Below are 16,544 nucleotides of genomic sequence, written 5' to 3' on the forward strand. Positions count from 1 at the left end.
TAATGTTTATCCCAGGTGGTATTTAATCAGTCAAGCTGTAGTTTTCGAGGACCACTTCCACAGACAGGTGCTCTTTATAAGAATTGTTTCCATCCCTGTATTTGCAAGTGTGTTAGGCAATTTGTTTGCATTCTTTCTCACACTTATTAGTATGAAGGCCAAAGTAAGCACCATAACTGATATGTTTCGATGCCATTTGTTTTGAATAAACACCATGTTATTTTCGCCTGGTAATATATTAAACAAAATGGATATGGTCCAATTGACTCACTAACTTCTAAATACTGGTAATTATGTACATGACAGCCATTAATATCTGAATTAATCTGTCGAATCTTTATTACACAGAACTTCTTCTTTTCATTAGTCCTCTGAGGGCAGAAAAGCTGTGGAGTCCTGTAGAAACAGAGCTAATTGTAGACCTGTGCAGGTTACACACACACCCATTAGAAAAGGTCTCAGGAAGCCTATTTGGAGACGCATCACTGTGTTCGATGCAAGTGTCGGATGTCGATATGTCTCTGGGGATGATCATAGGAATTGAATAATGCAACTTCTCACGACTCTTATACCAGAGACATGAACACATGGAGTGAAAATGAAGAACCTCTGCGTACATGTTCCGGAAGTTGCCAGAGGTTTCTGTTGTGCGGATGGTAGTTTGTCCATTTCTTATAAGCAAGGCTTTCTGCTCTGCATCACGTTTTTCATCCTCTGCATTCATCGTCATGAACCTCAGAACTACCAGGTTAAGGAAAGCTCCAATTACAGTCAGGCCTGTCAAAATGTAGACAAAGCTAAATGCCACATAGTGAGGGTTATTTTGAAGAGCATCATGCTTCTGGAGAGCCACATAGTCCCCAAAACCAATGGTGGTGAGTGTGATGAAGCAATAATAATATGCATGGAAAAAAGTCCAATCCTCGTAATATGAGAATGCAGCAGCCCCAATACATAGGGTGCTAATGCAGGAGAAAAAGCCAATGATGACCATGTTTGCCATGGAGACCTCTGTTCGTTTCATCCTAAGGCACTTCTTGATTCTATGTAGGAGATACTTGACAAATGTATTGATTCTCTCTCCCATGCTCTGAAACATGACCAAGGTGAGTGGAATCCCAAGCAGGGCATAAAACATACAGAATATCTTCCCTCTATCAGTGCTTGGAGCAGCATGGCCATACCCTGCCAAAGAAAAATGTATATCATCATCCATTTGTTATCATATAGGATTCATTATAAATAATAACTAATTTTATTACATTAGTCTGAAACTTAGCATTGAGGTACCTGATAACATGATTGCTGCCAAGCAGTTTTCTTAAGAATATTAAATGAGACATATTTTCTCACTAATGTCATTAAAACATTTGCTGTGAGTATAAAGCAGGAGAAATCCATTTTTATGCATTTAAACTTCTTGCTAGCAATAGCAAATGGAAGCAAATATACCAGATTTAATAGATACTAACTGCTAGAATTTGCACTTGGATTATTTAATGAAATCAATGGAAAGTTTTAAATATCTGAATGTTATTCATGTTACTTCATGATTGCAGAAAATGCCATATTTAAAAGCAGCTTGAAAGATATTACCACAATAGTTAAGTTTAAAAAAAGACTAAAGTGACTAAACATATTTCCACTGGAGAAAATACTGAAGAGTGACATAGAAACATAGAAAATAGGTGCAGGAGTAGGCCATTCGGCCCTTCGAGCCTGCACCGCCATTCAATGATTTCATGGCTGAACATGCAACTTCAGTACCCCATTCCTGCTTTCTCGCCATACCCCTTGATCCCCCTAGTAGTAAGGACTTCATCGAACTCCTTTTTGAATATATTTAGTGAACTGGCCTCAACAACTTTCTGTGGTGGAGAATTCCACAGGTTCACCACTCTCTGGGTGAAGAAGTTTCTCCTCATCTCGGTCCTAAATGGCTTACCCAAATGGCTTACATGATGCAGGTTAATAATGTAAGAATGAAATAAGCAAAGCTATTAAAATTATATCATGACCATAGGGCTAAAAGGTACAAGTGCAAAAAAATATTTTGTTCTGTCAGGACTGTATGTGCATCAGTCGTGAGAAAGGATCGTGGCTTTGAAGATCAGGAAGTAGAATCAGTATGGGTGGAGGTAAGAAATAACAAGGGACAGAAAACACCTGTGGGAGTAGTTTATAGGCCCCCAAACAGTAGCTATACTGTTGGACAAATTGAGTTTGAAAGTGAAATACTTAAATCCGAATCGAGTCTTAAGCCACCTCTTTTTGAATCCTCATCTGTAGGCCATCTGTAGAGGTTTTGTCGGCTTTTAGTCCCATTCGTTAGTATTTTTTCTCTACTGATATTGATTACTTTAAGTTTCTCACTCTCATTGGCCCCTTTGCTCCCCACTATTTTTGGTATGCTTTCTGTGTCTTCTACTGTGAAGAAAGATAGAAAATATTTGTTTAAAGTTTCTGCCATTTATTTATTCCCCATTATAATTTCTCCTGCCTCAGCCCTTAAGGGATCAACCCTCACTTTTGCTACTGTCTTCCTATTTACATACTTATAGAAGCTCTTACATTCTGTTTTTATATTTCTTGCCAGTTTACTCTCATATTCAATTTTCTCCCTTTTTATCAATGTGAGATGTCATTTTCCACAGATTCACTCCCAAAAAATGCTGCTCTCCACTGGGAGTGTTGGATAACAGTCATTGTTTCAGTGTTCTTTCAAATAGAGGATGTGTGTGCGTATATATGTCTGCGCGTGGATGTGTTTGTATGCGCGCATGTGTGTGTGCATGCACCTTGCAGTGATAGTCATGGGAAGCAGGAACAAGTGTACATGATAGAATAATCATACATGGATTGTATAGACTACGGATGAAGCAGGTTTGATGGACAAAATGTTCTTTTGTTCTTCTGGACTTTCTTATGTTCTTTTAATGATCGATGCTGACAAACAGGTCTACATAATCAGCTTTTGTGTCAGCTGTTGGTCAGTTTGATTTGGGGAAAAGAGCAAAGAAACTACTTCCTTACATTACTATTCATTGTAAAAGTAAAGCAGCTCCATAAAAACAATTAATCTGTGGGTTAATTCATGTCAGTGATCTAACATTTAGTGAAGGTTAACATGACTCACTTTAAAATGCCACTATCTTTGTGTCACTGTAACTGGTGTACGTACTATTTGACGATACAAAATGTCAATTTACTGTGGTGAAAGGTATATTCAATAAGTCTGATATAGATTTTGAACTGTTAAGTAATCTGGGAGATATTCCAGACATGTACTACAACTGTAAAATCGTTGTTGAGCTGGATTTCACCCCCAGAATAGCAGAATGATATAGCTGATAGCGATTCATTTTCATCTAGTTAAAAGAATGCACAGGAGAGAGATGTATGTGAGAGTCACAGCGGCCCTGGAAGTGAATGGACTGTGATCCCAACACTTAGATCAGGATCATCCCCAAGAGTGGCCTCCAGCACTGATAGTCGGAGAGCACCTCATTAGCATGTAGCAGTGAACATAAACACCACTTCAGACACATATCTGGTGCCCAGGGCCCAAGGAAAGGGACTGATCCAGGAAATATTTTGAAATGAATCTGTTCCCTCTTCTGGGGGAATGGTCCAGGCTTCTTGCCCGAATGTGGGTCGGTATGTCTCACCTCACTGGATGCACTAACTGCCTCTGCATTGCCAGGTCCCTTCTGTGGATCACGAGTAGAAGCATCCAACCAAGGGAGTCCTTGCCTTGGCACATCTTTTAAAGGGTAGACTGAGGTTCTGCCCCTTGCAAGGAAAGTCATACAGACAACTGAGATCTGGTGTAATTAAGTCACCACAATTTCTCTGAGGGTACTGCCAGTCTCCTAGCAGAGTTACAACAGAACGCCCGAGTAATTTCAAGGCCAGCTAAAAAGTTACAGAGGTGAATAAAAAAGTAAAAAATATAACAATCTATTTCTGATTAAAGAGAAAAGCAAAAAACTTCAGGTCCTACTAGAGTATGGTGCTTGTTATATAACACCTCTTGGACTTAAAATAATTTGTTGTGGCTGTAGGATGTTTATTATGATGATGGATAATAGAGCTGGAAAATTAAAAATGTCCCTACTTTACAGCAGGATAAACATATCCAATTCACGCACATTAACAGATAGGCATTATGGTTCAGGCACAATGTCTAAACAAGCAAAGAGTCATTGCCGCTCTTCAGAAACCATTCCCATTGTCCACAGAAGGACTTGAAGTTCTTACAGGTATGCATGTAGGGCTAAATCCACCAATCCTACATCCTCAGAGGGGATTCACAAATATCAAGACCTGTGAATACAGCAACATTTCTCATCAAATAACAATCTGCATCACACACCAAACAAAGTCTCGAGACAGAATATGAGTAATAGCAGTGATTCTGCTTCAATCACAGCTTTTATGTGAGCCATGGAATCGTATACAGATCTTCAGAGTTTGTGTTTTATGATGCATGTCTGCAAAAAACCTTAGTGTTAGATTTTACACCGGAATATTGAAAAGCAAAGCAAGCACTAGGGTTTATTTCTCGAGGCATAGATTTGGAAAGTAGTGAAGTTATGCTAAATTGTATCGAACCTTGATTAGACCACACTTAGAGTACTGTATACAGTTCAGGTCGCCATATTATAAAAAGGATATAGAGGCACTGGAGAGGGTGCAAAAAACATTTACAAGGATGGTATGATAAATGTGAGGTTATACCTATCAGGAAAGGATGAACAGGCTGGGTCCCTTTTCTTTTAAAAAGAGAAGGCTGAGGGGGGACCTAATCAAAGTCTTTAAAATTATGAAAGGTTTTGATAGAGTGGATACAGAGAGAATGTTTACACTTGTGGGGAAGAGCAACACTAGAGGCCATCAATATAAGATAGTTACCAAGAAATTAAATAGGGAAATCATTATAAACTTCTTTACCCAAAGAGTGGAGAGAATGTGGAATTCGTTACCACAGGCAGTGGTTGAGACGAATGGTACAGATGTATTTAAGGGGAAGCTAGATAAGCATGAGGGAGAAGCAAATAGATGATTATGCTGATAGAGATAGATGAGGAAAGACGGGAGGAGGCTTGAGTGGAACATAAACACCAGCATGGACTAGTTGGGCTGAATGGCCTGTTTCTGTGCTTTTTATTCTATGTAATTGTTGACATTATACTATTCTCTAAAGTTGGAATTTGCTAACTTTGTGTTGCCGACCAGAGGCCTCAAATTTAACCCCCCTCGCCCAGCGAGAGTGATGCTTGGGAGGAAACAACTGAAATGCACTTATTGGAGGCATAGGCCAGTGTTTGGGAAGTCCGGGTGATGTCACGGTAATGTAAAAGTGACAGAGATCTGTTGTCTTAAGAACATAAAAAATAGGAACAGGAGTAGGCCTTACGGCTCCTCGAGCCTGCTCCGCCATTCAATAAGATCATGACTGATCTGATCATGGATTTAGCTCCCCATAACCCCTTATCCCTTTATCGTTTAAGAAACTGTCTATTTCTGTCTTAAACATTCAATATTCCAGCATCCACACCTCTCTGAGGCAGCGAATTTCACAGATTTACAACCGTCTGAGAAAATAAATTTCTCCTCATCTCTGTTTTAAATGAGCGGCCCCTTATTCTAAGATCGTGCCCTCTAGTTCTAGTCTCCCCCATCAGTGGAAACATCCTCTTTGCATCCACCTTGTCAAGCCCCCTCACAATCTTATACATTTCGATAAGATTAACTCTCATTTTTCTGAATTCCAATGAGTAGAGGCCCAACCTACTCAACCTTTCCTCATAAGTCAAGCCCCTCATCTCTGGAATCATGAGTCACTGCACCCTATTCCTGGCAAAACAAGATTGCATAACTTGATTGCATAAAAGCTAACAGGCCACAATTACATAGGATTACATAGGATATACAGCACAGAAATGGCATAGGTTCTGGGGAATTAGCTGACCTTCTGGGTTATCTGCTTTCTTTTAACCAATATCTTCCCATCTGAGTGCAAAAATGATTGAACATTTCCGTGCAAAAGGATTAAAGCCCAATTTTATTATGTAAACTGAAGTCAGACAGCTCTTGTATGGTCATGAATTTAGATTCAGAGCAAATTGGTTTGTTTGTAGTACTTTTGATCACATTGTCCAGAGGTTGAAAGATTCTCTTGATGCCCAGCACCAAGTTGGAATGTTCAACATTTCCACAGCCTTGAATAAGGAATGGCATCTGTATCCTCATTGAGAAACTGACTACTTGTGGAATACAAATCATCATCATCATCATAGGCAGTTCCCTCAAAATCGAGGAAGACTTGCTTCCACTCTAGAAGTTAGTTCTCAGGTGATTGAACAGTCCAATATGGGAATTACAGTCTCTGTCACAGGTGGCACAGACAGTCGTTGAAGGAAAGGGTGGGTGGGGAGTCTGGTTTGTCGCACGCTCCTTCCACTGCCTGCGCATTTTCTGCATGCTCTCAGCAACGAGACTCGAGGTGCTCAGCGCCCTCCCGATGCTCTTCCTCCACTTAGGGCGGTCTTTGGCCAGGGACTCCCAGGTGTTAGTAGGGATGTTGCATTTTATCAAGGAGGTTTTGAGCGTGTCCTTGAAACCTGCCCACCTGGGGCTCGCTTGCCGTGTAGGAGTTCCGAGTAGAGCGCTTGCTTTGGGAGTCTTGTGTAACGCATGCAAACAATGTGGCCCGCCAAACAGAGCTGGTCGAGTGTGGTCAGTGCTTCGATGCTGGGGATGTTGGCCTGAACGAGGACACTAACATTGGTGCGTCTGTCTTCCCAGGGGATTTGCAGGATCTTGCGGAGACAACGCTGGTGGTATTTCCCCAGTGATTTGAGGTATCTACTGTATATGGTCTACGTCTGAGCCATACAGAACAGCGGGTATAACTACAGCCCTGTAGACCATAAGCTTGGTGCCAGATTTGAGGGCCTGATCTTCGAACACTCTCTTTCTCAGGCAGCCGAAGGCTGCGCTGGCGCACTGGAGGTGGTGTTGAACCTTGCTGTCGATGTCTGCCCTTGCTGATAATAGGCTCCCGAGGTATGGAAAGTGGACCACATTGCCCAAGACCACGCCATGGATCTTGATGACTGGGGGGCAGTGCTGTGTGGTGGGGTCAGGTTGGTGGAGGACCTTTGTCTTATGGATGTTTAGCGTAAGGCCCATGCTTTCGTATGCCTCAGTGAAGATGTTGACTATGACTTGGAGTTCAGCCTCTGTGACTTCCTCAGAACACATAAACATCAATGGATGTTTATTTTCCTATTGCACCACATATAAGTCTCTTGGGAAAGTTTTATTGGCTAAGCTCTGTTTCTCACCTTCATTTATCACCTGATAGCTGACGTCAAAAGTGATGCTCTTGCTTTGCTGATAATATCGTGATTAACTCCCCACTAAAAAGATAAGCACTGATCAAATATTACAGATAGATGAAGACAGAATTGATCTATGGCCTACAATTAGTGTGTTATCTTTAGCTCAGACAAGACCAATTCAATAACTGTTGTAGAAGTTATGACTGGAGCAGTAATGTAAGAGTTGTGGTTGCTTAAGATTGAGCTCTATATTCGTGCCAAGAAAACCAAAACAGCTGTACCTGCACCTCACTGATCTCTATCAAGCTGATGTTCTGCCGAGCTAATCTGTAACAAAACGCTGAACACTGTTTCTGTGTTAGCTTAATTTGGTTAGTACCACTCTTGAGAAGAGGCTGACACTATAAGCAGTACTGAAGCAGTGCTGCTGCTTTGCTGTCAGCGATGCTGTTTTTCAGATGAGACATTAAGTCAAGGTCTCGTCAGTTTATTTAGATAAATGTAAAAGATCCTATGGCACTATTCAAAGAGAATGAGGATTTCTGCCATGTATTTGACCAACCTTCCTTTCTTAAACAGCACCATCACAAAAAAAAATTATATCCATCTCATTTGCTGTTTCTATAGCCTTGCTGTGTGCAAATATGTTTGTCTACAGAACAGCTGTGACTACATGTCAATAGTAATGAATTGGCCATGAAGCACTTTGGGACATGCTGATGGAAGATGTGAAAGGTGCTACATAATGCAAGTTTATTTATTTATTCTCTTGTTTGTTGAACTCTCATCAGGTGGAGTTTTCACCTGTAACTATCCCTCGCATACAAAAATTCAAATGCAACATAAACCATTATTGGATGGGCCAGAATTGGTGGAGGGTACAGCGTCAACAGTTTTTGCTTGCAGTTCCTCCAAGAACTCCTGTGCACTGGGCCAAGTCAAATTCCAGAGATAGCTGTCTGCACTATACTTATTTACATCTATATCCTGTTGTTATGCCATCAAATGAAAATAATAATTTTTTAGTTTATTGAAATTATGGAAAAAAAATGAATAAATTAAAGAGTGTGAAAACTGAGTGATGGGCTGTAGAATTCATTCCACAAGCAGGAAAGTGCTAACACCTCGGGTCCAAACTTGCCCTCCTATTTTGCTACCTCTCAAGGCAGGCTTGACTCCTGTCACTACTATGAGAAACAAGCTCTGAAACTGATCCTTGTATTTCACTGGTATGGTGGTACTTCCTACAACAGGGATTTGTTCTCCTGAGTAGCCTTGCAGCTCTATCTTCGATTTCTCCATTGGAAAATCACTTAACTTGTCGAGATATACTGGCATCTTCCCCTCCTCTCCCCTCAGCATTCCAAAGGGACCGCTCCCTCCACGACACCCTGGTCCATTTCATAGTCACCTCCAGCAGCCCCTCCCCTTCCCATGGCACCTTTCCATGCAAGCGCAAGAGATGCAACACCTGCCCTTTTACCTCCTCCCTTCCCACTATCCAGAGCCTCAAATACTCCTTCCAGGTGAAACAGTGATTTACTTGTATTTCTTTTAATTTCGTACACTGTATTCGCTGCTCACGATGTGGTCTCCTCTACATTGGGGAGACCAAGCTTAGATTGTTTGACTGCTTTACTGAACACCTCCATTCAGTCCGTAAGTGTGACCCTGAGCTTCCGATCACCTGTCACTTTAATTCTCCACTCCACTCCCACTCTGATATCGCCATCCTCGGACTCTCGCACTTTTACAATGCAAGCTCGAGGAACAGCACCTCATCTTTCACTTAGGCACTTTACAGCCTTCTGGACTCAACATCAAGTTCAACAATTTCAGAGCATAACCTCTGGCCATCTTTGGCTTCCTTTCCCTCCCTGCCCCCCAACTTATGTTTTTTTTCTTCTTTCTTACTTTTTTTTCCCTCTTTGTCTATAATAGCAGCTGTTCATTACTAAGCCATTTGCACCCTATCCAGATGAACCTTTTTCTAACTCCTGCCATTACCATGTCCATTCAGCCCATCATCCCTTTTGTCTCTCTAATCTCTCCTGCTTTCCACCCTATCACAGACCTTCCCTTTTGTTCTTTCTTCCTCTCCCCCTCTCAGTGCTGAAGAATGTGCTCTTTTCGAATATTTGGCAGTTCTGATGAAGGGTCGTCGACCCGAAATATTAACTTTGTTTTTCTTTCAACAGATGCTGCCTGACCTGCTGGGATTTCCAGCATTCTCTGTTTTTATTTCAGATTCCAGCATCCGCAGTATTTTTCTTTTGTTTTTGACCTTTGAGAAGAGCCAGCCATTTCAGTAACGCTGAGCTGGAAAGCCTGATGCAAGCTGTGGAGGGAAGGAGGCGGCGACTCTTCCCTGATACTGGTAGGAGACCAATTAGGAGCATCTTCCTAAATGGCTGGAGGGAGATTGCAGAGGAGGTTTCGGGGACCTCAAGTCACCGGTGCACCCCCATCCAATACAGGAAAAGTCTCACCGATCTTATTTAACTAATGAAAGTGAGTACATGTTCCCCCAACTCCTTGCCTTACATCTGCAAGACTCTCCTTCACCTTAACTTCTTCCTTAACTTCTTTCTCACCCACATTATATAGTAGCTGAAGTAGCATTTGATTGCTAAGGAATGTTTGTGTGCACACTCACAGTGGAGGCTCCCTTTATTGTGCGATTCACAGCTGCAAGTTATGGACTCACACTTGCACTAAATGCTGAGGCCTCAGGAAACGACTTATCAACCCTTCTTTGCTTTGCAGGCCAAGGTGGTACGCAACCGTGCCCAGCAACAAGCCACTGGTGGGGGCGAGTCCGAAAATGTCGAGCTGACTGATCTGGAGAAGGTGCAGCGGCTAGTGGGCATGCATGTTGGATTCCCTGTGGCTGCTGGTTCCACCAATGCTGCTGGGGGGGCAGCAAGGATAAGTGAAGGCCTTTGTGCAATGTCATCCATCCCTGACAATACAATCGGCTACCTGGCTATTGCTTATGCTTGTGTGCAAGCTGCTTGCTGCATGGTGCAAGGCACCAGCTCTTCCTCACGGCACTCCTTTCCCATTTATGATTGCAGATGAGACCCCGAGTGTCAGCATGAATGAGACAGACATCCTTGTTGCAACTGGCAGCCAGAGTCAGGAGGACACACTTAAGGCCTTGGATGATCTTGGCAACATGTCCAATGAGGGAGAGGGAGAGGGGAGAGCTGTGCCAGCAGCACCGCGTCACTGCTTCCTACAGTCACATGCGTCAGCTCAGATACTGGGATACACGGTCGGGTATTTTAGATTTAGGAGAGAGGTCTGCACTGGGTGAAGCTCCGGGGCCTAGCAAGCAAAGGGAACCTCAGGTGCCATCTTGTCTGGGGGGTGAGTGCGCAGCCAAGTCCTGCTGAGGAGGACTCAGATGAGCCCATCGATAAGAACATAAGAACATAAGAAATAGGAACAGGAGTAGGCCATATATATCCCCTCGAGCCTACTCCGCCATTTAATATGATCATGGCTGATCCGATCATGGACTCAGGTCCACTTACCTGCCCACTCCCCATAACCCCTTATTCCCTTATTGTTTAAGAAACTGTCTATTTCTGTCTTAAATTTATTCAATGTCCCAGCTTCCACAGCTCTCTGAAGCAGCGAATTCCACAGATTTACAACCCTCTGAGAGAAGAAATTCCTCCTCATCTCAGTTTTAAATGGGCGGCTCTTTATTCTAAGATTATGCCCTCTAGTTCTAGTCTCCCCTATCGGTGGAAACATCCTCTCTGCATCCACCTTGTCAAACCCCCTCATAATCTTATACGGTTCGATAAGATCACCTCTCATTCTTCTGAATTCCAATGAGTAGAGGCCCAACCTACTCAACCTTTCCTCATAAGTCAACCCCCTCATCTCCGGAATCAACCTAGTGAACCTTCTCTGAACTGCCTCCAAAGCAAGTATATTCTTAAATATGGAAACCAAAACTGTACGCAGTATTCCAGGTGTGACCTCACCATTACCCTGTATAACTGTTGTAAGACTTCTCTGCTTTATACTCCATCCCCTTTGCAATAAAGGCCAAGCTTCCATTGGCCTTCCTGATGACTTGCCGTACCTGTATACTAACCTTTTGTATTTCATGCACAAGTACCCCCAGATCCCGCTGTACTGCAGCACTTTTCAATTTTTCTCCATTTAAATAATAACTTGCTCTTCGATTTTTTTCTGCCAAAGTGTATGACCTCACACTTTCCAACATTATTATCCATCTGCCAAATTTTTACCCACTCACTTAATCTATCTATGTCCTTTTGCAGATTTTTTGTGTCCTGATATATATTGCATTTTCTCCCATCTTTGTACCGTCAGCAAACTTGGCTACGTTACACTCAGTCCCTTCTTCCAAGTCGTTAATATAGATTGTAAATAGTTGGGGTCCCAGCACTGATCCCTGCTACACCCCACTAGTTAATGATTGCCAACCCAAGAATGAACCATTTATCCCGACTCTCTGTTTTCTGTTGGTTAGCCAATCCTTTATCCATGCTAATATATTACTCACAATCCCGTGAACTTTTATCTTGTGCAGGAACCTTTTATGTGGCACCTTGTCAAATGCTTCTGGAAGTCCAAATACACCACATCCACTGGTTTCGCTTTATCCACCCTGTTCGTTACATCCTTAAAGAATTCCAGCAAATTTGTCAAACATGACTTCCCCTTCATAAATCCATGCTGACTCTGCCTGACCGAATTATACTTTTCCAAATGTCCTGCTACCGCTTCTTTAATAATGGACTCCAACATTTTCCCAACCACAGTTGTTAGGCTAACTGGTCTATAGTTTCCTGCTTTTTGTCTGCCTCCTTTTTTAAATAGGGGCGTTACCTTTGCAGTTTTCCAATCTGCTGGGACCTCCCCAGAATCCAGGGAATTTTGGTAAATTACAACCAATGCATCCACAATCCCTGCTGCTACTTTTCTTAAGACCCTCGGATGCAAGCCATCAGGTCCAGGGGATTTATCCGCCTTTCGTCCCATTATCTTACTAAGTGCCACCTCCTTAGTGATTGTGATTGCGGTAAGTTCCTACCCCCCCTATAGTCCCTTGACTATCCACTGTTTGGATATTGTTTGTGTCCTCTACCGTAAAAACTGATACAAAATATTTGATCAGAGTTTCTGCCATCTCCATGTTCCCCATTACTAATTCCCCAGTCTCGTCCTCTAAGGGACCAGCATTTACTTTAGCCACTCTTTTCCTTTTTATATACCTATAGAAACTCTTGCTATCTGTTTTTATATTTCATGTTAGTTTACTTTCATAGTCTCTCTTCCCTTTCTTAATCATTTTTTTAGTCATTGTTTTCTGGCTTTTAAAAGCTTCCCAATCTTCTGTCCTCCCACTAGTTTCGGCCACTTTGTATACCCTTGTTTTTAATCGGATACCGTCCTTTATTTCTTTAATTAGCCACAGATGACTTTTTTTCTTTTACACCCTTTTCTCCTCACTGGAATATATTTTTCTTGAGAGTTGTGAAATATCTCCTTTACATTTATGCCACTGTTCATTAACCGTCCTACACTTTAATCTATTTTCCCAGTCCACTTTAGCCAACTCTACCCTCATATCTTCATAGTTTCCTTTATTTAAGCTTAGTACGCTGGTATGAGATCCAACTTTCTCACCCTCCATCTGAATTTGAAATTCATTCCAAGGGGATCCTTTACTAGGAGATTGTTTATTAATCCTGCCTCATTACACAGGACCAGACCCAAGATAGCCTGCTCCCTGGTTGGTTCCGTTATACACTGCTCAAGGAACCCGTCCCTTATGCACTCTATGAACTCTTCCTCAAGGCTACCCTGACCAATTTGATTTGTCCAATCAATGTGGAGGTTAAAATGACCCATGATTATTGCTGTTCCCTTTTTACAAGCCCCTATTTCCTGGTTTATACCCCGACCAACAGAGTTGCTACTGTTAGGGGGCCTATAGACTATGCCCACTGTTGTGTAGGTGAGCAGCTTCGCCTGGATTGGGGACATTTTGAATCATTTGGCGGGATTGTCCCAGAGTTTCTCAAAGGCCGTCTGATTCATCAACGATTGGCTCGCCACTGTGTCGATCTCCATCGAGACTGGAACCCCGTTGATTTCTTTAGTTTAGCACAGGGGTCACACCTGGCAACCACACAACCTTAACCACAACCTCTCATAGCCCACCACTGATCACCTCCACTGGTCATGACTTTTCCCCCTTATTATTCCTTATCTCCACCCAAACTGTTTCAACATCCTGATCATTTGAGCCAATATTGTTGCTCACTATTGCAGTGATTCCATCCTTTATTAATAGAGCTACCCCACCTCCTTTTCCTTTCTGTCTATCCTTCCAGATTGTCGACTACTTCTGAATATTTAATTCCCAGTCCTGGTCACCTTGCAACCATGTCTCTGTAATGGCTATCAAATCATACCCATTTGTCTCAATTTGTGCCGTCAACTCATCTATTTTGTTACGAATGCTATGTGCATTTAGACAAAGTGCCTTTAAATTTGTTTTATTACCCTTTTTTCCTGCTTGTTTCCTCTCTCCTTCAAACTCACTTTCTTTATTTTTGCTTTCTAAATCCAGCTTTACTCCCCTCCCTACTGAATCTATTTTCAGGTTCCCATCCCCCTGCCAACCTAGTTTAAACTCTCCCCAACAGCGCTAGCAAACCCCCCCCCCCCCACCCCGTGAGGATATTGGTCCCAGTTCTGTTGAGGCGCAACCAGTCCGGCTTGTACAGGTCCCACCTCCCCCAGAAGTGGTCCCAATGCCTCAGGCAACTAAAGCCCTCCCACACCATCTCTCCAGCCACGTATTCATCTGCTCTATCCTCCTATTTCTGTACTCACTAACTCCTGGCACCGGGAGTAATCCGGAGATTACTACCTTTGAGGTCCTGCTTTTTAATCTCTTAGCTCCCTAAACTCTGCCTGCAGGTCCTCATCCCTCTTCCTGCCTATGTCATTGATCCCAATATGGACCACAACCTCTGGCTGTTCACCCTCTCCCCCTAGAATGCCCTGAAGCCGCTCAGTGACATCCTTGATCCTGGCACCACGGAGGCAACATACCATGCTGGAGTTACGTCTGCGGCCGCAGAAATGCCTGTCTGCTTCCCTGACTATTGAATCCCCTACCACTATAGCTCTTCCATTCTTCTTCCTCCCCCCCGTGCAGCTGAGCCACCCGTGGTGCCGTGGATTTGGCCCTGGCTGCACTCCCCAGAGCCACCATCGCCCTCATCGGTACTCAGAATAGAGTACCAGTTGGAGAGCGAGATGGACAAGGGACTCCTGCACTACCTGCCCCTCGTCCTCCTCTTCTATCCGGAAATCCAATCCCTATCTGCCTGTACATTCTTAAGCTGCGGGGTGACCACCTCTAGAAATGTGCTATCCACGTAGCTCTCAGTCTCACGGATGCACTGCAGTGGCTCCAGTCGCCGCTCAAGCTCCAAAACACGGAGCTCGAGTTGGTGCAGCTGGAGGCACCTCCTGCACACGTGGTCGGGGCTTATGAACAAAGGGTGGAGGCCATGCAATCCGAGCTCATGGCAGCAATGCAAGGGGTGCCCGAGAGGCTGTCGCAAGTGGTGAGGAGCGTGGAGGAGTCTGCCTCCCACAGCTCTGCACACACTATGGAGCCCATCATTGTGAGTGTGCAGGCGATGGTGGACCCCTAGAGTGACCGTGCAGATCCAGCTGCGATGACGCATCTCTTGACAGAGGTGACAGCTGCCTTTGCAGCACAGGCACAAGGGAACATGCATCACTGTGCTTCTTTGGACTGCATGGCCACTGCCCTGGAAGCTCGGAATGCTCTCCTGCACTCTGTGCATCAAGCAACGGAGCATCTTACTGCTGTCGTCTCGGATGGCTTCCAGACAGTGACTGCTCTCATGCAGTCTCAGCTGGAGGCTATGCGAGATTTGATTGGTGCCAATGCGGCTGGGTCCACACGGTCCACCGGGGGCTTAACGGTGCCATCCCACCCCGCTGACCTGTGCTCCAGCAACTTGGTGGGGGAGGTGGGATGCTGCCCCGGGGGAGTGGCGCTGACTCCTCGGAGCAGGGGACTGATGTGGGCTCTCAGGTTCACAGCAGCACTGAGCCGAGACCTGCCACTCCGCCATTGCTGCCAACCATGGAATCGTCCCAGCCACTTCCAACTGAGGGCACACAGGAGGATGGGGACCAGTCTGCAGCTGGCCCTTCCTGGGCCAGAGCTGGTTGAGGGCATCCGAGAAGGACATCTGTAGTTTCCTCTACAGATGCATAGCAGCCTTTCTAAAGCCATGAGGCAGCCACAGGGGAGACACAGCGGTGTAGTGTAAGGATAGGTCTACGTAAGAGGGATAATAAGGAGTTGCACAAGGGTGATAATTGATAATGTTGATGTTTGTGCACCCATTGTTTGGAGTGTAATAAATCTTTATTTTGTTTTGGAAATTTCTGAAGAGGACTCTCATTTAACTGTGCGGGAATGATGTGTGAGAGGGCTCATAGGTTGGAACATGCACATGGCCAGATGCAAGTTCAACTGGGCATTCAGTTATGTGAATCGTACAGCTATGAGATGGCTTTGTGCTTCCCTTGCAGGGTCACGAGGCACCTCCTGCGTGGCTGGCAACCCATATCCTGCTCCTTATCCTGTGCCCCCTCCTTCTCCTCATGTGCTTCCGGATATTCCTCCTCCACAGGTGGCACTGCTGCCTTGTCCTCCAATGGCTGCGCCCTCATGATGGCCAGGTTGTAGAGCATGCAGCACATGACCCTGAATATGGAGACACGTTCAGGCAAGTACTGCAGCACACCCCCTGAGTGGTCCAGGCAACAGAGCCTCTGCTTCATAATCCCAATTGAGTGCTCGATGATGGCCCTGGTGGAGTCATGAGCCAAGTGCTCAGTGCATAGCCCTTGTCACCCAGGAGCCAGCCACAATCTTGATTCGGACTAGTGAAGAGGCCTGGCACACCGCTCTGCCGCAGTATGAAAGAATTGTTGCTGCTGCCAGGAAACCGGGCATCCACCTGCATAATTTTGCGGTTGTGGTTGCAAACCAGTTGAACATTGAAGGAGTGCTCTCATGCAATCTTACACAGACCTATTCTTACACTACACCGTAGTGTCTCCCCTGTGGCTGCTTCATGACTT

At 44.2% G+C, this 16,544-nt stretch overlaps 1 protein-coding gene across 1 annotated transcript in view; it reads right to left on the reverse strand.

Annotated features, from left to right (window-relative positions):
- Positions 1-340: 340 nt before the first annotated feature.
- kcnk3a (potassium channel, subfamily K, member 3a) overlaps positions 341-16,544 on the reverse strand; it is a 127,396-nt gene continuing 111,192 nt past the window's right edge. The window contains exon 2 of the mRNA XM_070884475.1: positions 341-1,185. Within this exon, the coding sequence (XP_070740576.1) occupies positions 341-1,185 (845 nt within the window). The remainder of the gene's footprint in view (positions 1,186-16,544) is intronic.

This window comes from Pristiophorus japonicus, chromosome 7 (assembly GCF_044704955.1).
Source record: "Pristiophorus japonicus isolate sPriJap1 chromosome 7, sPriJap1.hap1, whole genome shotgun sequence".
NCBI classification, from domain to species: domain Eukaryota; kingdom Metazoa; phylum Chordata; class Chondrichthyes; family Pristiophoridae; genus Pristiophorus; species Pristiophorus japonicus.